Source organism: Oryx dammah, unplaced genomic scaffold (assembly GCF_014754425.2).
Source record: "Oryx dammah isolate SB20612 unplaced genomic scaffold, SCBI_Odam_1.1 HiC_scaffold_11, whole genome shotgun sequence".
NCBI lineage: Eukaryota > Metazoa > Chordata > Mammalia > Artiodactyla > Bovidae > Oryx > Oryx dammah.
Genome location: NW_024070195.1, coordinates 47,549,671 through 47,573,546, shown reverse-complemented (window position 1 = coordinate 47,573,546; position 23,876 = coordinate 47,549,671). Strand labels below are relative to the sequence as shown.

The 23,876-nt window shown below is 39.3% G+C and overlaps 1 protein-coding gene across 7 annotated transcripts in view; it reads right to left on the bottom strand.

The window, feature by feature from the left end:
* ZNF451 (zinc finger protein 451) overlaps positions 1 to 23,876 on the bottom strand; it is a 130,936-nt gene that overhangs the window by 46,708 nt on the left and 60,352 nt on the right. For all 7 annotated transcript variants that reach the window (XM_040249214.1, XM_040249216.1, XM_040249221.1 and 4 more), the window contains exons 4-7: positions 21,063 to 21,182; positions 16,390 to 16,501; positions 12,152 to 12,302; positions 10,901 to 11,027 (exon numbers count right to left, since the gene is read on the bottom strand). In XM_040249214.1, the coding sequence (XP_040105148.1) occupies positions 10,901 to 11,027; positions 12,152 to 12,302; positions 16,390 to 16,501; positions 21,063 to 21,182 (510 nt within the window). The remainder of the gene's footprint in view (positions 1 to 10,900; positions 11,028 to 12,151; positions 12,303 to 16,389; positions 16,502 to 21,062; positions 21,183 to 23,876) is intronic.

The window sequence follows — 23,876 nt, the reverse complement described above, 5'->3', positions numbered from 1 at the left end:
CATAAATATTTCCATATCACATGTTTTCTTATGTTTTGCTTTGCCCACTCTGCAATATAACCTATGTTTAGAAATATGTATTCTTCCATAAATTTCTCCATGTTTGTCATTTATAAAAAATATACAAGGGGAACTGCCATTGTTTTATCAAATATTGTCCTCTTACACATCTTCTGCCTCTCAGTCTTCTTATTCCATAATACCTGACAGAAATCCCTAAAAATCAACTGGTGTCACTCTAATTTATTCTTTGTAATGATCACAAACTACTTCATGGTGTGGATCTACTAAGATTTAGTCAACTATTCATTTTCAGGCTTTTTTTTTTTTTTTTGCCGCTACAATGATTTTGTAAACATATTTATAAAAATATATTGTTGACTACATATCCTTATTATATACTGCTTTCCTCTCATTATCAGAAGTGGTCCCTATTGAGTTAAAAGTTTTTGGTAATTAAAAGATATTGTGTAACTGCTGTTCAAAAAGATTCTACCAATTCACGTTCCCTAGCACCGAATGAGTCTGGCACAGGCTATTATGGACCTTATTTTCGTGTCTGCAGTCTTATAGACATGTGCTGTGTTAACCTGCCTTTCCTGTCTACTTGTGCTATGAGCTTTTATTCATATAATTCTCTGTGTTGCTTACTCCATTCCAGTCTCAAGTTTTATTTTTTCCCCTCTGGTCAACCTGTATCCATTCTTTGTTATCAAAACTAACTCTGTCTCATCCTCCATCTTTAAAATATTTTTCATCAAACACCTATCTATTAAGTTTGTATATGGTCACCTTAAAATTCTGATAGTCAAATGGGCATGCCTTTTGTAGTGTCCAGGTTTCCAAACCTGGTTAAGAGCTTCCTCTGTTTATTTTTGTTTTTATTTCCATTATTCTAGGAGGTGGGTCATAGAGGATCTTGCTGTAATTTATGTCAAAGAGTATTCTGCCTACGTTTTCCTCTAAAAGTTTTCTCGATTCTGGCCTTACATTTAGATCTTTCAACCATTTTGAGTTTATTTTTGTGTATGTTGTGAGAAAGTGTTCCAGTTTCATTTTTTTACAGGTGGCTGACCAGTTCTCCCAGCACCACTTGTCCTTTCTCCATTGTATATTCTTGCCTCCTTTGTCAAAGATAAGGTGCCCATAGGTGCGTGGATTTATTTCCAGGCTTTCTATCTTGCTCCATTGGTCTATATTTGTTTTTGTGCCAGTACCATACTGTCTTGATGACTGCAGCTTTGTAGTACAGTTTGAAGGCAGAAAGCCTGGTTCCTCCAGCTCCATTCTTCTTTTTCAAGATTGCTCTGGCTGTTCATCAAAACTTTACAAATTATAAACACTGGAGAGGGTGTAGAGAAAAGGGAACCCTCTTACACTGTTGGTGGGAATGCAAATTGATAAAGCCACTATGGAGAAGAGCATGCTGCTGCTGCTGCTGCTGCTGCTAAGTCGCTTCAGTCGTGTCTGACTCTGTGCGAACCCACAGACGGCAGCCCACCAGGCTCCCCCATCCCTGGGATTCTCCAGGCAAGAACACTGGAGTGGGTTGCCATTTCCTTCTCCAGTGCATGAAAGTGAAAAGTGAAAGTGAAGTCGCTCAGTCATGTCCAACTCTTAGCAACCCCATGGACTGCAGCCTACCAGGCTCCTCCATCCATGGGAGTTTCCAGGCAAGGTACTGGAGTGGGGTGCCATTGCCTTCTCCGGAGAACAGCATGAAGATTCCTTAAAAAAAAAAAAAAAAACTAGGAATAAAACTGCCATCACTTAAGTTTAGTCGCTCAGTTGTGTCTGACTCTGCAACACCATGAACCGCAGCATGCCAGGCTTCCCTGTCCATCACCAACTCCCGGAGCTTACTCAAACTCATGTCCATTAAGTTGGTGATGCCATCCAATCATCTCATCCTCTGTCATCCTCTTCTCTTCCTGACTTCAATCTTTCCAGCATCAGGATCTTTTCCAATGAGTCAGTTCTTCGCATCAGGTGGCCAAAGTATTGGAATTTCAGCTTCAGCATCAGTCCTTTCAATGAATATTCAGAACTGATTTCCTTTAAGATTGACTGACTGGACCTCCTTGCAGTCCCAGCGGGCTCTCAAGAGTCTTCTCCAACACCACAGTGTTGGTGAAGTTCAAAAGCAGTTCAAAAGTTCAATCCAAACAGTTCAAAAGCATTAATTCTGAAGCATTCAGCTTTCTTTATGGTCCGACTCTCACATCCATGCATGACTACTGGAAAAAACATAGCTTTAAATACATGGACCTTTGTCAGCAAAGTAATGTCTCTGATTTTTAATATGCTGTCTAGGTTTGTCATACCTTTTCTTCGAAGGAGCAAGTGTATTTTAATTTCATGGCTGCAGTCACCACCTGCAGTGATTTTGGAGCCCCAGAAAACAAAGTCTGTCACTGTTGCCATTGTTTCCCCATCTGTTTGCCATGAAGTGATAGGACCAGATGCCATGATCTTAGTTTTCTGAATGTTCAGTTTTAAGACAAATTTTTCACTCTCCTCTTTCACTTTCATCAAGAGGCTCTTTAGTTCTTCATTTTCTGCCATAAGGGTGGTGTCATATGCATATCTGAGGTTATTGATATTTCTCCCGGCAATCTTGATTCCAGCTTGTGCTTCTTCCAGTCCAGCATTTCTTATGATGTACTCTGCATATAAGTTAAATAACCAGGGTGACAATATACAGCCTTGATATACTCCTTTTCCTATTTGGAACCAGTCTGTTGTTCCATGTCCAGTTCTAACTGTTGCTTCCTGACCTGTATATAGGTTTCTCAAGAGGCAGGTCAGGTGGTCTGGTATTCTCATCTCTCTAAGAATTTTCCACAGTGTATTGTGATCCACACAGTCAAAGGCTTTGGCACAGTCAATAAAACATAAGTAGATGTTTTTCTTTGGAACTCTCTTGCTTTTTTGATGATCCAACGGATGTTGGCAATTTGATTTCTGGTTCCTCTGACTTTTCTAAATCCAGCTTGAACATCTGGAAGTTCACGGTTCACATACTGTTGAAGTCTGGCTTGGAGAATTTTAAACATTACTTTACTAGCATGTGAAATGAATGCAATTGTGCGGAAGTTTGAACATTCTTTGGCATTGCCTTTCTTTGGGATTGGAATGAAAACTGACCTTTTCTAGGCCTTTGGCTGGAAACTACCACATGACCCAATAATGCCACTCCTAGGCATATATCTCAAGGAAACAATAATTGAAAAAGACACATACACCCCAGTGTTCACTGCAGCACTATTTACAATAGCTAGGCAATGGAAGCAACCTAGATGTCCACTGGCAGATGAATGGATAAGGAATACTACTCAGCTATAAAAAGGAACATGTGTGAGTTAGTTCTAATGAGGTGGATGAACCTAGAGTCTACATTACACAGCATGAAGTAAGTCAGAAAGAGAAAAACCTGTATATATTAACACGTTTATATGGAATCTAGAAAGATGGTACTGATGCTCCTATTTGTAGAGCAGCAAAGGAGACGCAGACGTAAAGAACAGAGTTTTGGACACAGTGGGGGAAGGAGAAGGTGGCATGGTTTGAGAGCGTAGCATTGAATCATATATATTACCATATGTAAAACAGAGAGCTAGTGGGATCTGCTGCTGAGAACCTAGAGAGGCAGGGGTGGGATGCTGTGGGAGGTGAGAGGGAGGTTCAAGAAGGAGGGAAGATATGTATACCTATGGCTGATTCATGTTGATATATGGCAGAAACCATCACAATATTGTAAAGCAATTATCCTCCAACTAAAAATAAAAATTTAAAAGAAGAATATCATGATCCCCACAAAAATAAAAATTTTAAAAAGAGCCTCCTCTATCCCAAAACTGGAAGTATTTTTCAGTGTATATGTGTATGTATATGTACGTGTGCTTGTGTATAAATATAATTTAACTTGTTAATGGTCTTTAGAGTAATAGCCTTAAAAGTTGTATTGTGTCTTCCTCAATTTCTATCATTAAGTATACACAACAGTTTGTGTAGTTGCTTGTGAGATGCAACAGGCGGGGGGACAGGAAAGTCACATTCATACTAAGTTCATTATGGTTCAAATGTGCCTTTCCAGTTAATGCTTACAATAACCCATGAAGTACTCTTTTCATTATTTACTAATGAGAAAGCTACAGTTTAGGTAAGTAACCAAATCAGCACCACCCTTCCAGCGGCACCTCAGAAGACAGAGGGCTGCCATTCAGCCAGCTTCAGAGCTTTGGTGGGAAATCCGGTGCTCTTTTCGGCACTCTTCGCCCACTTTATTTTGGTGGCAGCTGTGTAAAAGATGACCCCTAGTCTGACTTTCTACATTCTGACTAGAAGGTTCCAAACAAGAGCACTAAAAGCATTTACTAACTTATACATATAACTTACCAATTTACACATATGGCCCCTACTTGAAGAACTCTAAGAAAATAAGGTGTAGTTCAAATGTGAGTTATAACTGGATTCAAAACAAGCTTGTTTGAATTGTTTGCTCAATAGAATAAAATTGTGATTCCACATAAAATGTTATGGGACTATACCTAATTGCAAAGGTATAGCATATTTGCAAATATCTTCCAAAAACCAGGAGAAGGAATGGGAAATATGATGTCCAGTAAGTTAAAAGTACTCAAACCCTTTTACCACTGTATTTCCAGTCATACTAAATACACCATAGAAATTAGAACCACAACAAGATACCACATCACAGACACCCCTAGGATGGGTATTTTATAGACAGATAATAGTGCTGGCAAGGCTGTGAAGAAACGGGAGCCATAGGAAGGCAAGCTGACACACTGCGCTGGGTAACAGTTTGCAGTTCTTTAAAAACTTAAGCATAATAACTGAATGGCCCAACAATTAGCTCATTAGAGAACTGAAAACATATGACCACACAAAGACTTGTACATTTGTTTCTGTCAACATTATTCACAACAGTCAAAAGTGGAAATAACCCACATGTCCACCAGCTGAACTGACAAACAAAAGTAGCATATGTTCACACAATGGAGTCTTATTTGGCAATAAAAAGGATGAAGTATTGACACAAGCTACAACATGGACGAGCCTTGAAAACACTATGGGAGGTAATGTCTGTTCACCCACAAGTGATGCTGAGGCACCCTTGGACTTACAACACGTCCACCGCCACCCCCCGCACCAGGAGGGAGAAAGGGAGCAAGCTACCTAGGGACAGACCCACTAGCCTGAATGTCAAAAAAAAGGCTAACCACTTGCTGCTCAAAGTGTGACCCAAAGACTAGAAGCACTGCCATTACTCAGAAGTCTGTTAGAAATCCTGACTCTAAGGCACAACATTAACCTTCACTTTAAATGACTGGTGTGCATTAAGATTTGAGAGGCACCAGTCCAGACAGAAGACACTGGAGACAAAAAGGGAAGGGCAGAAAGTCAAACATAAATTACGGACAGTTTCACAGTTCACTGAAGAACATCATCTTTATGAAACAGAATGCACAGCTAAGCAATCTTCTAGCGACCTCTTCTGGTTGATTTATGATACGCAATGACAGCCCCATGCACACTAGCTCATTTTGAGTCCTTGTGACGGACACTCCAAAGAATAAGCAATAAAAAGTCTTTATTAAATACTGTATGGCAGGCCCTAAGTGCTTTATTACATATTATGCTTTCTCTCAACAATTCTGGATGAAAGTGTAACGATTTCACTTTAGAGATAAAGAACTAAGCTCACAGATGTGCCGTTAACTTGGTGAGAACACACAGTTAATAAACCTGTTATGGAATCCAGGCTTGTCTGACACCAAAGACTTTGCTGTTTCACCATACTGACTCCAGGAAGGCTGAACATTACAAACTTACTTCCCAGAGAGATGGCAAAAGGGAGGGCAAAAGAGCATGGAAGGAGCAAGTCCTAGAAAGAACGGAAAACTAATGAAATTCGGGAAAACACAAATGAGAGTGAGTATTCATTAATTTTAAAGGTTAAAATGCCTATTCAGATTTACTGAAGGAAAAGGATAAATATACTTACAGCATGGAATTAAAAAAAACATGCCCCGAAGGAGTTCTAGTTCTGAAAAGGGTAGAATACTAAGGACTCAGTGCAAACGATTCAAAACTGTGTCATGAAGCTGCACCTTTCCCCCTTCTCTCCCCAACCTGGATCAGGACACCCAACAGGTCTACCATTTCTTTCTTCATGGTGTCTTCTGGGTCCACTTTAAGGTCTTTATTCTAAATACCCTTATCGAAGTAAACTCTTCTCTCATCTCAAACCTGCATTACTGCCAAAGTCACCTAAACTGGTCTCCTTGTCCGTACCTTTGACTCCACCCTCAACACGGGTGCCATTCCAATACTACTCGGTCTCTGGTGTCCACCCCCTCCCCCAAAAAGGAGAAGGACTTCGGTTCTAGAATTAAAGCACTCTGACTCTGAAGACATGAGCATTCTTCTCACCAGGTCACATCCTACAGTGGTGCCAGGACCTGCCCAATATCAAGTTTAAATCCTCTAGCTGCGCAGTCCAGTTATTACTTGAGTTGGGATCTCCAGGACCACCCCCAGGGCTAGGGGTCTGGCTGGGACTTACAGAACTTGGGGGACAGCTATACTCATGGCTATAAGTTATTAGAGCAAAAGGAAACCAAGGGGAAAAGCACACTGGGCAGAGCAGAGGAACGAGCTTTAAGATTCCAAAGATCCTCTCCATGGAGACAAACAGAAGACACCTGACAATTAATACCACCGTAAAGGCTCAGTGCTGCCGAGCGTGATTCAAGTCGGGTTAGGGCAAAACCCACCGCGATACTGTAAAGATGATCCACAAACTGCAGAATTATGCCAAAGAAATTCCTGCACTGTTAAGAAAGTGCTAGGACCCACAGCAGATTTTCCAGCCCGCGGATCTGGCAAAGGGACTAAGAACCCACAGGGAATTTGACTTTGGAGGCCAGTGGGATTTGATTACACAACTTACACTGGACTAGGGAAACAGACTCTTGGAGGGTACAAACAAAACCTTGTGCACACCAGGGCCCAGGAGAAAGGAGCACTGACCCAACAGGAGACGGACCTAGACTTGCCTGCAAGTGTCCAGGAGTCTCCGGCGGAGGTGTGGGTCGGTGGTGGCCTACTGCAGGGTCAGTGGCACTGAATACAACAGAGTACACACAAGACAAGGCAGAGGAACCAGAGATCAAACTGCCAACATCCGCTGGATCATCGAAAAAGCAAGACTTCCAAAAAAACATCTATTTCTGCTTTATTGACAATGCCAAAGCCTTTGTGTGGATCACAATAAACTGGAAAATTCTTCAAGAGATGGGAATACCAGACCACCTAACCTGCCTCTTGAAAAATCTATATGCAGGTCAGGAACCAACAGTTAGAACTGGACATGGAACAACAGACTGGTTCCAAATAGGGAAAGGAATATGTCAAGGCTGTATATTGTCACCCTGCTTATTTAACTTATATGCAGAGTACATCATGAGAAATGGTGGACTGAAGGAAGCACAAGCTGGAATCAAGATTGCCAAGAGAAATATCAATAACCTCAGATATGCAGATGATACCACCCTTATGGCAGAAAATGAAGAAGAACTAAAGAGCCTCTTGATGAAAGTGAAAGAGAGTTAAAAAGTCGGCTTAAAGCTCAACCTTCAGAAAACTAAGATCATGGCATCCAGTCCCATCTCTTGATGGCAAACAAATAGGGAAACAGTGGAAAGAGTGACAGACTTTATTTTGGGGGGCTCCAAAATCACTGCAGATGGTGACTGAGGCCATGAAATTAAAAGATGCTTGCTCCATCGAAGAAAAGTTATGAGCAAACTAGACGGCATATTAAAAAGCAGAGACATTCCCAGCGCCGCTCGTGGGGGGCCCAAGTCCTTCTGATCGAGGCCCAAAAAAATAAATAAATAAATAAATAAAATAAAATAAATAAAAAGCAGAGACATTACTTTGCCAACAAAGGTCTGTCTAATCAAAGCTATGGTTTTTTCCAGTAGTCATATATGGATGCAAGAGGTGGACTATAAAGAAAGCTGAGCACCAAAGAATTGATACTTTTGAACTGTGGTGTTGGAGAAGACTCTTGAGAGTCCCTTGGACTGCAAGAAGATCCAACCAGACCATCCTAAAGGAAATCAGTTCTGAATATTCATTGGAAGGACTGATGCTGAAGCTGAACCTCCAATACTCTGGCCACCCGATGCGAAGAACTGACTCACTGGAAAAGATTCTGATGCTGGGAAAGACTGAAAGCAGGAAGAGAAGGGGACAACAGAGGATGAGATGATTGGATGGCATCACCACCTCAATGGACATGAGTTTGAGCAAGCTCTGGAAGTTGGTGATGAACAGGAAAGCCTGGCATGCTACAGTCCATGGGGTTGCAAAGAGTCTGAGTGACTGAACTGACTGAGGGCAAAAACCACCACAATATTGTAAGGAAATTATCCTCAAATTAAAATTAATTAGTTGATTTTTGAAAAGAGTTCAAATTTTTAAATAAGAGTTCAAAACTAAAAGAAAAAAAAAAAAGACTCAGTGCCCAGGGGGTTAGATCATACCTGCCTAGTACAGACCAAAATGCTCTAACTCCACATGGAAAGCAAGTGTTCAGCATAAAACACACCACCTGCACCTACAGTTCAGGCACAAAGAGCCACTCATCAGAGACTCATTGGGAAACTGCCAATTTCAAGTTCCCAGACAGCAGCTCAGTGCCAACCTCACAAGCAAGTCCATCTAAGGATGGAAGTCTCAGGCCTGCTGTGTACCTTGCTCTCTGTACCGGCCCTATTCCCTACTTGCTATTCTCTGCAGGCTCCTTTCCACACCTTGGCCTTTCCATCTATCCGAATCCAAACCTGGAAGACCACTTCTCCTCCGCAGGGTTCTGCCAACTTTTCCAGCTTCTTCTCTCCCCTTCTCTGAACCTGTTTCCTCTGACGATTCCCATTATGGCTTATTCATTCTAGAGCACATGGATTCCCCTCATACTACAGCCACTCGTCAGGGTTCAACAAAACACAGGCTCCCCAAAACTAACGATGGAGTAGACAGCAAACTCACTGCCAGCAGGCACGTCTACTCTGGGAACACAGAACTCCATCAGAGACAGCTGAGAGCACAAGTCTCCACTCTGTGTGAACCTACACAGGATCCAGGGTATTACTGACATGACTTTTCAAGAACAGATCACAGACTAGTGAATTCTGAAAATATGGCTGAAAGAAAAACCTTACTAGTCTTTGGACATTAGCATTTTACTATTTCAAAACCTAATATTTACTCAGCAAATACCTGAAGTATGAAACTTTTCATAGGTTTTTAGCTACAAGGGTATTTAAGCTGTCAGAAAAATTTAAACTAATACATCTAATAGGAAATTAAAAGAGAGGCTTCTCAGGTGGCTCAGTGGGAAAGAATCCACATTGCCAATGCAGGAGACACAAGTTTGATCCCTGATCCAAGAAGATCCCACATGCTGCAGAGCAACTCACCCAGTGGCCAGCTACAACGACAGAGCCTGTGCTCTAGAACCCGGGGATCACAATCACTCAGCCCACACTCTGCAATTCCTGAAGCCCCTGCACCCAAGGGCCCATGCTTTGCAGCAAGTGAAGCCACCACAGTGAGAAGCCCGCACGCTGCAGCAACATGCAGCCCCCACTTGCAGGAGCTACAGAAAACCCACGCAGCAACGAAGACCAGCACAGCCAACCACAAGTAAATAAATATCGTCATACAGAAAACCCACACAGCAGCGAAGACCAGCACAGCCAATCACTAATAAATAAGTAAATAAATTATAGTCATACAGAATGCCATTCACTTATTTTAAATGTACATACTGATTCAACATTTAAACATTTATGCTTATAACACACTGCTTTTTTAAATTATGAAATAATTTAGATACCTTATCTTATATAAAAATATTTACATATGGAGAAATAACAGAAATATATATATAAATGTTAATAATGTTTATCTCTATAGTGACATTAGAGTGACTTCCCAGTGGTTGCCATGGGGGAGAGGGGGTGGAGATGGGAGTTTAAGGTTAGTAAATGCAAACTATAATATTTAGAATAGATAAACAAGGTCCTACTGTATAGCACAGGGAACCATACTCAATATCCTGTGATAAACAATAATGGAAAAGAATATGCAAAGAAATGTCTATATATGTATAACTAAATACTCTGCTGCACAACAGACATTAACACAACACTGTAAATCAACTATACTTTAATAAATTTTTTTTTAAAGGGGGTTTCTTATTTTCTTTCTGTCAGTATTTTAAAACTTTTCCAGAGTGAAAATATCACATAATTAACATTTTGTAACATTAATAAGTGAGATACCTGCTAATAATATCAAGTCTGATAAACACTTATTACATGGCTCTTTATTACACTGAATTTGCTAATAGTATGAATCAATCTCATGTCCCTTGAGATTTCATGCAATGTGAGTCATGTAACACAACCTTTTAAATACCTCATCTCCTAATACCAGCATTGATAAAGGATCATCACTGACTACATGGTTCTGACATGTCAACCAGCACTGAACAGCAGTGTCCTTAAGAATACCATTCTGATTATCATGTGATTAACTCACAGAACATCTTGAACAAAGTAAGTCAGTTTCATAGAGCAATTCAATAAAAAGAGTTTCAATGATAATCTTTAGGACTGTTAGCTTTCAGCTATCAGGGTTAACTGTCCACAGTAACATTCCAAATCATTTTATTTATCACAGACAATCACAATTTTGATCCTTATGTGCATCGCTATGGACTGGAAGCTTAAGAACAGTAAGAAAACACCCCACGGATCTCTAGAAAAAGAATACCTATTCTTAACTGAGGACATGTTCTTACCTTAGCAAAAAGGTGATCCCTATACTGCTGCTGAGTCCCAAAATGTCTGTAACACACTACACAAGCAAAGGAGCTGATGAAAGGCCCATGCAGTGTAATTGTTGGGTCACATGGAGAGTGGTCGAACCTACTTGGCAAAACAGAGGTAAAATTAGAAAATCTGACATATTCTAGAGGCAGCACTAAGTTGCTTCATTTGTTAAGTTAGACACACATATTCAAGTGTTTACACTTTTTCTACTGAAGTATTAAATAATGTTCTTTATATTCAAGAAATATCATGTGGTTCTCGTATACCATGCAATCTCTTGAAACAGTGACCAACAGCTTAAAATTTCAAAAAAGTACTCAAGATACAATAAAATGGATTTAAGCATGTTTCGCCAAATTGGTAAACTTCCAGTCTGAAACTGTACAGCCATTATCCGTTTCTTCTTGCAAGGAACAAAATAAAACTCAGAAATAACTGTAAATGAATCACTAGAATAATAATGTAATGTCAAGCCTTCTGGTACACACCTATTTCCTAAAAATGGCTTTTAATCCTTTTAATGTCATTTTAATCATTTAACAAATTTGTGTCATTGAAAACTGCCTCAAAGACTTTTTAAAAATTAAAAACACTTAAAATACAGTTATCTGTAGAATACTGAACCCCTCTCCAGAAGGCTCTCACAGCAGGGTCAGGCATAAGCAGGGTGAGACATCTGGAGAAGGTCGAGAGCCCCAAACTCTCAACTCCCCTCTTCAAACTATAAGAAGGGGAGACTATGAAGATAAGGATTATTTAACTCCTTTAATATTGCCTTCTCTTGATATTTACTTTCTCAAGCTCTACTATTCAAAATTCAGTAAATCATGGATCTCATAAATAGAACATTTATTATTAACTTTGCTACACTTGGTTTGCCTTTAGCATTTACTTTGCAATGACATATTATCTTTCTTTGGGCTAGCCCACGTATCTATAAATGCTTTGTGTCTCTTAAAATTTGCTAACGGACTGGATTTCTGTAAAACTGATCCAAATGTACATCAATGTAAAAAGTCTGGTCAGAATTTTATGAAACATATTAGGACTGAATATCACTAGAATAATCTGACTTCAAGCCTCCTAGGAAGCCTAAGAAATGTAAATTAGAAAAAATTATACCGTAAGAGTTTGGAATATAAAGCTACAATCACAATGGCAGAGGTGCCTCACGCTCTCAGTTCACCTTCAGCACCCACTGTTCTGAACACCACACTTACCTTTTCAAATGTCCTAAGAGAAGGTGCCCATTATCAAATTCCTTGTTACAGTGCATTATGGGACATGAAATTGGTTTCCCAGATGCTCGAATTTGGCTTCCTCTTCGGAATGAACCTTTTGTTCCAGAATTAATCGTGCCTGTTTTGAGTCCTGTATCATCAGAATATAAACTTTTAAGTTCCTATTTCAGGTAACTGTCCTTTGGAGTGGTAATCAAAATTATGAAGAAAACAATAAAAAAACACTGCTGCTGCTGCTGCTAAGTCACTTCAGTCGTGTCCAACTCTGTGCGACCCCATAGACGGCAGCCCACTAGGCTCCCCCATCCCTGGGATTCTCCAGGCAAGAACACTGGAGTGGGCTGCCATTTCCTTCTCCAATGCATGAAAGTGAAAAGTGAAAGTGAAGTCGCTCAGTCGTGTCCGACTCTTATTGACCCCATGGACTGCAGCCCACCAGGCTCCTTCGTCCATGGGATTTGCCAGGCAAGAGTACTGGAGTGGGCTGCCATCGCCTTCTGGGCAGCATCAAATGGGTGATCTTACTTATAATTAAGTGCTTACAAACTTTCTTATAAAAGATATAACAACCTACAAATAAATAGCTATTTGGGACAAGGAAAGCCATTAAGATCTCCAAGTAATATTATCTTGAGGAAAAGAAGTGTTCCTGTAAGTTCAATAGCCAAGAAATGTCAAAGATGGAAAATATCAGAAAACCAGCTGCTCTACAACCACTGTCACCTGCCTCCCTTCTGTTCATTTCTGTAAGTTGACAAAGATTTTTTCTTCTAGTTCTTATTTTCTCTTTTAAGTATCTTACACACATTATAAGGTTCAGTTATACAGGCTGTAACTGAGACGGGAAGGGAATGGGGAGGACAAGGAGAATGCCTTCACCAGTCCTTTTATCTGGTGAAGATTATCCCTTTCTGTCATAATCTTGGTCTTACAGTCAGACAACTTTCCAGCCTCAGCCAAATTCTGTTTCCAGGCAAACTCCCAATGCATGTTGTACAGTGAAAAATTTAGAGTTAAGTTCTATAATCAAAGAATTTTAAAAGTGCTAGGAGGATTCTGATATATAGTTTTATTATTATTATTTCTTATAACTTGTTTCACTCAAATACTTTGAATACTTCATATAACAAAAAATTGTATATTTATCTTTATGGCAATTTGTACCAAGTCCCTAAGCATTTAACTGGAATAAAATGTTATACCTTTAACATCATCTAGTTAAGATCCCCAAATGGTTATCTATGTTGAAGGTTTCAATGCTCTTCTGTTTATGGAAGAAATGTCTCTATTAAATGCTGTCAAAATGCTTACAAATGTGTTCTATCAATAAAAAAGGACTAACACAGCATTAATCATATTCAAAGAAGCATTAATGACAATACACCTTTTTTTGCTTTAATTTTCTAATACGGTCAGATTTAGGAGTAATTTTTACTGTCCATCCACATCCCAGGTGTTGCCTATTAAGACCTTTACTTAGCCATAGAGGTTCTGGATAAAAATTAAAGTGGAGAAAGCAATCAATTAGAAGAAAATAAGCTTTATCCAAGGAAAGGCAAAATACAGAGAGAGTTAAACAGCTCTTTTCCTTCAACAGTATAGCATGTTGTTTTTAAATTACTAAGTATTCAAATGTGCGGAAACTGGTCTAACGATAAATGTCTATAAAAATGTTGGATTTCCAAAGCTTGAATAATTATAAATAATGTCCTTACACTACTTCTAATCAAAGAACTGAATTATAATGGCTGGATACTTTGGAATAGACTGAATGGAGTCCCTTAATGCTATTGAGAAGTAGAATCTCAATTTTTATAATTGACAGCAAAAAGACATCTGTTTTCCCCAGCTCTCGCTCCTCAAAGAAATGGTACCACAGCAAGTACAGCCCAGTGCTAAACTACTATGCCAGCAAGAGCCCCCTAACTCTTCAGTGCTAGTGTGGCAGGGACCAAGCAAGAAGATAAAACCACCACATAAAAAGAATGTAACTAAAGACCTTAACTCACAGCACAAGCTTATCAGCTGCCAATGAACCAGGTGTGACCTGAAGTGATCTACAGTACCACATCTTGACAAGAATTATAAAGACAGCTGAGTCATTTGTTCCCACTTGATCCACTCAGAAAAATATATACTCAGATGTTCATAAATTCAATTTACAGTGACTTAAAATATTCTGAAACTCCAGTACTTTGGCCACCTCATGCGAAGAGTTGACTCACTGGAAAAGACTCTGATGCTGGGAGGGACTGGGGGCAGAAGGAGAAGGGGACGACAGAGGATGAGATGGCTGGATGGCATCACCGACTCGAGTTTGAGTGAACTCCAGGAGATGGTGATGGACAGAGAGGCCTGGCGTGCTGCGATTCATGGGGTCACAGAGTCGGACACGAGTGAGCGACTGAACTGAACTGAAAATATTCTGACAACCTGAAAGCCAGAGATTAGGCCTAAAGGGATGTATGACTGACCCAACAATCATTCTAGACAAGACTTGAAAGTGTTAGATTCATATGAGAGAAACAATTTTACAAGAGATCCTGTAAGCCTTGTAGTTCTACACCATTTTTGTATCAAAATCTTCCCACATCTACAGATACCCTCTAGAGGTAAGGCCCAGGCATGTATTTAAGACTCCCAAGTGAATCTGATATAGCTAAAGACAGCAATTTTCAAGTAAACTTTTCTAAAGTAGGTTTGGAATACCAAACAATTCTTTTGTTTAGTTGAATGACAGTCACATTTGGAACACGGTTCTAAGCTTCCTTTCTGTGTTCATATGCAAATTCATTGCCCACTCTGGTATAATATTCAACCAACACTTATTGGACATCTCTGTGCAGAGCCTTCTTCTTAGGCACTGACACTAAAAAAATTAATTAGGCTTAGCCTCTGTCCCCATAACATATAAATCTAGTAAAAGACACAGATATGTAAACATATCAATCCAACACAACAGGGTAAAAACTATAGGCAAAAAATGAATAAAACACTGTGGCATCAAAGACAACTGGGCAATCAAACTTAGGCTGACTAAAAAACCTAGCACCCTCTAGTACTGAATGTAGTACTTACTTGCCTGTGGCTAACCCCATGGGCAAGTAAGAAAAAAGTTAAAGGTATTTAAGAGGGAGGATAGGGCAAGGGGCGGAGTTTGCCAGGCACAAACATACTGGGAGATAAGGAAACGCAGTGTCAGGGAGTAGCCAAGTGTCAAAATATCTACAAATTATTGGAATTATTTTAAAAGTGGCAATTTGATTCTGTTCAAAGAAAAGCGCTCTGAAAACTATCGAACAAGATATCTGGGTTCAAAGTTGAGCACTGCATACATAGATTATTTCTAAGACTTTTTGCAACTAAACTTTTGGCTGGATTAAATCCACAGCTAAGGTTTCTGTGAGTAACCCAAGCCTCTAAGGGCTCAGTGGGTCTTGTACAAGACAGGCTAGAAAAGCTGCCATGATGGGACTATCCTGAAAGTGTTAGTTGCTCTGTCGTGTCTGACTCGAGTTTGAGTGAACTCCAGGAGATGGTGATGGACAGCCCACCAGGCTCCACTGTCCATGGGATTCTCCAGGCAAGAATGCTGGAGAGGGTTGCCATTCCCTATCCAAGGGATCTTCCCAACCCAGGGATCGAATCCAAGTCTCCCACATTGCAGGCAGATTCTTTACTGTCTGAGCCACCAGGGAACCCCAAGGGACTGTCCTACTGACTCAAAAATTTTACCAAATTATCTGGTGGAAGGAAAATGCTCCCCAGTGATTCTTCCAGGAATCTCAGGTCTGTAGAATTATTAATGAAGAAGCTACCCACTGCTTTAGATGAGCCTCCAATGTCGACACTTCCAACAAAGTATCTACACAGGTCGCATGGACAAATAAATAAGTAAATGCTAATCATTTCTATCTCAGCTTAAATTCCATTTCCTTACAGAATCCTGACCTCAAATAACCTGTTACACACCTTCACATAGCCTCACATAGTACTATTTCATGTAGGACACACATGAATGAATAAATGAGCAATATCTAATCAGCTCAAGGATTACTTTTATTCAAAATACACTTTTGCCAAAATAGGAAGACAACTGGTAGGTAAAGCAGACCTCCAGTTAAGTAAATTTGAATACTTTATATACTTACTAGCAACTGAATAAACAGACACAATGCCTTAGGGCTTCAGGGAAGCCTCTGATCTCTAAAGAATACCTGGCATTTTTAACCACTGGTCCACACACAGTCTTGCTGCTTCTGTATCAGAATGTCCTCGAATAAATTCCAATTCTTGTAACCCATGAGCATGCTGAAAATCGATTTTTTCCTAAAGATATTAAGAAAAAAATCAATTAAACTGTGATTACTAATCTTATTTCCTTAAGAAAATGATTTTGTCACAACAGTGATCAGAAAATACTGATTATCCTTTATCCCTGTAACTCCAAGTCTAGAACTCTATCCTAAGGAGCTAAGTCAAACCTAAATTTCCTGCTCTAAATAAGATGTTGATCCCAATGTCATCTATATTTGCACAAAGTTTGCAGCAACTTAATCTCCAACAATAGGGTACTGTTTAAGTAAATTATGGTGTGTACGTTTCATGAAAGTCATTAGAAACACTAACCAAACTTTTCAATGAATTAGGAATATACTTTTGATATCAAGTATGTTACCAAATAGTATTAAATGAATAGGGTCAAATATAAGCAAAGATTATTTCAAGTGATATGTACCTCTGCCTGCAGAGAGGGAAAAAGGCAGAAGATAAATATGACAAATGTCAATGGTTATCTCTGGAATGGAAATGTGAATGATTATTTTCATCCTTACATTTTTTTTTTAAATTAAATTTATTTATTTTTAATTTTTACTTTACAATTCTGTATTGGTTTTGGCATAGATTGACATGAATCCACCACAGGTGTACATGCGTTCCCAAACATGAGCCCCCCTCCCACCCCCCTCCCCACAACATCTCTCTGGGTCATCCCCGCGCGTCAGCCCCAAGCGTGTCATATCCTGCATCAGACATAGACTCATCCTTACATTTTAAAACAGTTTTTTTTAAATTTTCCACATGTAGTCTGAAGTATATAGAAGCCTATTAAATACTTGTTCAATGAACAGTGTAAGACCAGACCCTCATTAGTACTTAATATGTACCAGTACAAAACATCTACTCCATCTAGATAAAAGGCTGGCAGATTTTTTTCCATAAAGGGCCACAGGATAAATATTTAAGGCTCTGCAGCCCATATAGTCTCTTTTGCAACTACTTAGCTCTGCTGCTGCAGCACAAAAACAGCCATAGATAATATGTAAACAAATGGGCATGGCTATGTTCCAATAAAACTTTATTTACAAAAACAGGCAGTGGGCCAGTGCCAACTACTAAACTAGATGCTTTAGACTTTTACAATCTCTAAATCTTTCTGGTTATATTACTGATAAATCTATTTGCATACTCTAATCATGCTGTATCTATAGGTTGGTACAAAAGTAATTGTGGTTTCAGACCATGAATTTTAAATCATTATAACTAGGCTCAACACATCTTTATTAATCAAAATAGGAACCATTACAATCAACACATTTTTGCCAATAAGAAATGTTTATTCCTATAGCGTAAAAATCCATGCTTTGGGATTCAACGAACTCTTGGGAAACATTTTCTGCCTCTTGCTGTTGTGGAAGTGTTTTCGCTGCAAAAAGTTGTTGAGATGCTTGAAGAAAGTGGTAGTCGGTTGGTGAGACATCAGGTGAATATGGTGGATGAGGCAAAACTTTGTAGCCCAATTAGTTCAACTTTTGAAGTGTTGGTTGTGCAATGTATAGTCCAATGTTGTCATGGAGAAGAACTGGGCCCCTTTCTGTTGACCAATGCTGGTGCCAGGCACTGCAGTTCTCGGTGCATCTCATTGATCTGCTAAGCATACTTCTAAGATGAAAGGTTTCACTGGGATTGAGAAAGCTGTAGTGGATCAGACTAGCAGCAGACTACTAAATAGTGATCATGACATTTTTTCGGTGCAAGTTGGACTTTGGCAAGTGCTTTGGAGCTGCTTCTCAGCCCAACCACTGAGCTGGTCGTCACTGGTTGTCATAAAAATCCACTTTCCATTGCATGTCATAATCCAATCCAGAAGTGATTCATTGTTATTGCATAAAGTAAGAGAAGACACTTCAAAGCAACAATATATTTTATTTGGTCAGCTCACAAGGCACCCACTTTATTGAGCTTTTTCACCTCTCCAATTTGCTTCAAATGCTGAAAGACCATAAAATTGTCCATGTTGAGCTCTTCAGCAACTTGTGTAGTTGTAAGAGGATTAGCTTCAATAAAGGCTCTCAGTTGGTCACTGTCAACTTTCGTTGGCTGGCCACTACACTCCTCATCTTCAAGGCTCTGGTCTTCTCTGCAAAACTTCTTGAATCAGCACTATACTATACGTTTGTTAGCAGTTCCTGGGCCAAATGCATTGTCGATGTTGCAAGTTGTCTCTGCTGCTTAATGAACCGTTTTGAACTCGAGTAAGAAAATCGCTTGAATTTGCTTTTAGTCTAATACCATTTTCCAGTCTAAATACATATAAAATAAACAGTAAGAGATCAGGAAAAAATATAGCAGGAAATGTGCATTAAAATGATGCATAACATAACCACATTTATTTAAGAATGTATTTCAATATCAAATGGCAAAGTTCAACAATGCAAAACTGCAATTACTTTTGCACCAACCTAATAACAATTATTAACCACTTACCATGTGCCAGGCACTATTCTAAAAGCATCTTAGATCTTATTCTCTCAATAACTCTGTAAGATGGGTACCAGTATGGTTCCCATTTTATAATGGGAAAACTGAGGCATAAGAAGTTCAAATAAATTGCACAAGGACAAATAACAATGCCAGGATTTAAACTTTCATTCTCTAATCTGATTCTAGAACTCATGCACTTAACCAGTATACCATACTGTATCTCAAAAAGGTTTTTATATCCTTAAAAAGAAATAACAAAGCCACAAACGCTAGATTTGCAAGAAACAGACCTGGATACTGAATGACCTTGTTAGCAATGTAACAGGATCTTCTATCAGCATAGTTAAGAGGGGGACAGGGAGATTCAAGATTGTAATCAGAAAAAAAATCAGCTACACAACACTGTTCTAAGTATAGCCATAGAGTACTAATTCTCCAAAGATGCTAATATGCATTATATAGCTATTCCTATACATGTTAGGGCCATATCCCCTCTTGTGAGTCATTTTAACTCCTAGAATATCAACAAGCAAAGCTGGTAACTGGTCAACTAGTCAAGCACAACACATTATCTCTGAAAGTGATTTACTCAGTGAAGATTTTAATAGATTTTAATTTTAAAAAAACATTTCTGTCTAAAAAGATGGACAGTACACTTTAACAGTGAGACACCAAAAATCAAAAGGCCTAGACGAGCTGGAAGACGTTTTCTACTATATTCTGTAGTCAGAGTTAACACCTACTACAATTCTTCAAGAAGTAGTTTTATTATCTTTCTTTCTAGGTAGTTTATTTTGGTTTTTGTTTTCTGTCATCTATCAAAAGTTTTTTTTTTTTTAATAAGCTATATATGAAAGAGAACCAAATTTTCAAAAAATCAAGAATGGATAGCAAGCAAGGAGCTACAGAACCTGTGTGAGTCACTTTCTCTCTAAGAAAGAAATCTAGAAAAATGCATTCTTTAAAACTGGGTAAGCAAGAATTTCAGTTTTAAAAAACCTTCTCCAACAACAAGCTAAAGTCTTTAATACAATGAATGAACGTTTGCATAGGTAAAAGCTGAAACTATGCTTGAGAAAAACCCTTGCTGTCATAGCAACTACTCTGAACTCATCACACAAGCAGTGAGCATCACTGAGCAAATCGGTAGGAAAAGAGGGTATCTTGATAACCACTCCTCTCTCAGAGACTTTCCCCATACACACACACTTAATGTAATTTGCGGAAAATTTCCTTAAAAATGAATAGTGTCTCTGCCAGGAAAGAAATAATCTTTTTTTTTTTTTAATATCACTAATGCATTAAGCATTTTAAACATACAATTAGAATACTATGCTCTAGTTTAACTGGCATTACATTATAAAGTACTAATAAAAGTCCCCAAACAAAGGTACTTCTAAATTTAAAGATTAAGGTATTTTACATTAGATTAAGGACATACTACAACAAAGGTGACAGAAATATATAAATTCCTTTATAATAACCAACGGAACAAGGAAGCAAAAACACACATGGTAAAATTATGCTGTGATTTGTATTTCCATTTTTAAACTCCCAAGAGGAAGTTTTTTTACCCAGTTGGCCAACATTTTACTCTAATAGACATCTGGCAGTATTGGGAGAGTTCTCTAAGGTAATTTCATTTGGTAACCTTCTATAAAGCAAGTCAAAGTTTGAAATGGTTTATATCATGCAAGATTCTAAATCAGGCTTCATCTTCTACTGCCGTAATTCAATAATCGAAGGAAGAGGCTGAAGTGACAAAGTGGTCTGGCTCTACGGCGTAGAAAATAACCTTTCAACAGCTTGTATCTACAGAAGCCCTGATAAACTGTGATAAAGTAACCAGAAACTTATATAATCCCATAAATTTAAATTCCCAAAATAAAGTCCACTCAAGTCTATTTTTTCTTTTTTTTTTTTTTTGGTCTGTATACATATATGATCAAAATCCAACAAACAAAAACAGATATAAAAAGCCATCATGAACTACTAGTGAATCAGTGAGCAGATTTCATGCTGAACTTGTATCCACTTACGTATCTTTTGATTATATAAGTATCTGTTTAACTTTCTTACAAACAATTCTATAATCTGATAAAACACAATGAAAGCAGCCACATACCCTGAATGCCCTATTCTTTTCTTCTTTCTGCTGTTTCTCCACTTCAACATGGCGGGCTAGGCGTGCCAGAGTCAAGGCGACTTTATCCTTCTGATGGTCAATATGGTCTTTATGCTTATCCTATAATTGAAAACAATTTTCATTCCTTTTAGCTAACAAAATTAGCTTTGGGATTACATATATCCATTTACCGAAGACTTACTATACTAAAGAACCATTTACAAAACTTCCCTGGCAGTCCAATGGTTAAGACTGTGCTTCCACTGTTAGGGGGCATGGGTTTGATCCCCAGTCGGGAAGCTAAGATTCCGCATGCCATGTAGTGCAGCCAAAAAACTAAAAAGAACCACTTACTTTTTAAAATTTAATTTTTATTTTATATTGGGGCACAGTTGATTTACAATGTTGTGTTAGTTTCAGGTATACAACAAAGTGATTCATTTATACATATACATATATCCATTCTTTTCAGATTCTTTTTCCATATAGGTTGTTACAGAATACTGAGTTCCCTGTGTTACACAGCAGCTCCTTGTTGATTAAGGAACTATTTACTTTTAACATTATCAAATTTCTAAGAACTTGTCTTGTTTATGTGTAAATTGTGGTAGTGTGCAGGGCAGCTAATCACCCACCAGCACCTTTGATTTTCACAAAGTTACATAACCTATCAATCACCCTTATATCCTTCTCTTTTTAGGTTTTCTCATTTATTTTTTGGCTACGGTGGGTCTTTGTTGCTGCACATGGGCTTTCTCTAGCTGCAGCAAGTGGAGGCTACTCTTAATGAGGACAGGCTCTAAGGCACGGGGCTTCAGCAGTCACAGCACACAGCCTCCATAGTTGCAGCTCGGGGGCTCTAGAGCACGGGCCGCAGCAGGTGTGCCCATGGGCTTAGCTGCTCTGTGCCATGTGGGATCTTCCTAGAACGGTGTCCCTTGCATTCCAAGGTAGATTCTTAACCACTGGACTACTAGAGAAGTCCCATCTTTATTTCTTTTATAACCATCTGGATACTGAAAAGTTTGGCTCTGCTTTGCTCTTAGCCTGTAAGGTAATTTTGAGCCGTTAGTCCACCCACTAAAAGGTCTGACATTTTGCTCTTGGCTCTGGATTTTTAGCAATTCCTGGACAGTATGTATATAAGAGAAATTATTGATTAAAAAGAAATGATCTAATTTCTGTTTTCTGGCCCAACATACAAGGAAGAAGCTTAGAAGTCGCCACTCAATTATAACAAGTAAAAAGCTTGAATGAACTGTGAAGTCAACTGAGTGGAGCAGAAACCCATGCATGGAAAGCTCAGTGGGACCAGTGCTGGTGTGGGGACCTGGCCTGGAGCTGACTAGGCACTGGGAGCTCAGTGTGGGCAAGTTTTAACCAGACTTAAATGCCAGAGGAACTCATTCATGGGAGGGCCTCACCCTCCTGTGAGGCCCTTCAGAAGCTTTACCAGGTCCTCAGTAACAACTGAAGAAAAATCCCATCATGTTTCCAGTGGGGGGAGAAAAAAGTGAGTATTTTGAAATATGTCAAGAGCATTAAGTTCTTATTGATGTGTGCCTTTCAGAGAAGCTACATCATGAGAAACTACAACCTGAGAGACAGGAATCAGCCATCCTCCCAGGAGAGTGGAAGGCCTGGGAAGCCCCGACACGGTTCCAGCCCAGGGATGCAAGCTCTCCGCAGCTGAGACCAGTCACAGGGCACGACCCTTCTGTTTACTGCAGCTCCTTTACCTAGGACAGCATGTCCACTTTCAAAATGAAAACTGCAAGCATACCAAAGGGCAGAAATACAGTTTGAAGAGCAAGCAAAGAATGGCAGAGCTGGTACGGATGTTGGAATCATCAGACCAGGAATTTAAAACTACCAAGATTACTATGCTGAGAGCCCTAATGGAGAGAGCAGCAACACGCAAGAACAGAGGTGTCACGTGAGAGAGACGGGAGTCCTAAGAGAGCCAAAGAGAAACCAGCCATCCAAGCACCACAGCACAAGCGAACACTGCTCACCACAGACTGCACACCACAAAAGAAAAAATCTCTGAGCCCAGAGTATGTCAATAGAAACTTCCAAAACCGGAAGACAGCGGAAAAAAGACTGAAAAAGAAAAAAAAAATATATATATATATATATATATGAACTGTTGGGCTTCCCTGGTGGCTCAGATGCTAAAGAATCCACCTGCAATGCAGGAGACCTGGGTTCAATCCCTGGGTTGGGAAGATGGCCTGGAGAAGGGCATGGCAACCCACTCCAGTATTCTTGCCTGCAGAATCCCCATGGACAGAGGAGCCTGGCAGACTACTGTCCATGGGATCAAAAATAGTCATGACTGAGCGACACAGTCCATGGGGTCGCAAAGAGTTGGACACAACTGAGCAACTAAACACAGTACACACACAAGAACTGTTACAAAAGATATAGCAAATGCATAACAGGAATGCCAGGAGAAAGAAAAAGGAACAGAGGAAACATCTGAAGCAATAACAACAATTTCCCCAAATTAATAGCAGACACCAAATCAGAAATCAAGGAAGAAATAAAACCTTTCTTTGCAGATGACATGCTTTTCCTAAGAAAACAACATGCAAATAAACCAAACAGTAGTTAGGGGTGAAGTAACTCACTACGAACAAAGCTAGTGGAGGTGATGGAATTCCAGTGGAGCTATTTCAAATCCTCAAAGATGATGCTGTGAAAGTGCTGCACTCAATATGCCAGCACATTTGGAAAACTCAGCAGTGACCACAAGACTGGAAAAGGTCAGTTTTCATTCCAATCCCAAAGAAAGGCAATGCCAAAGAATGC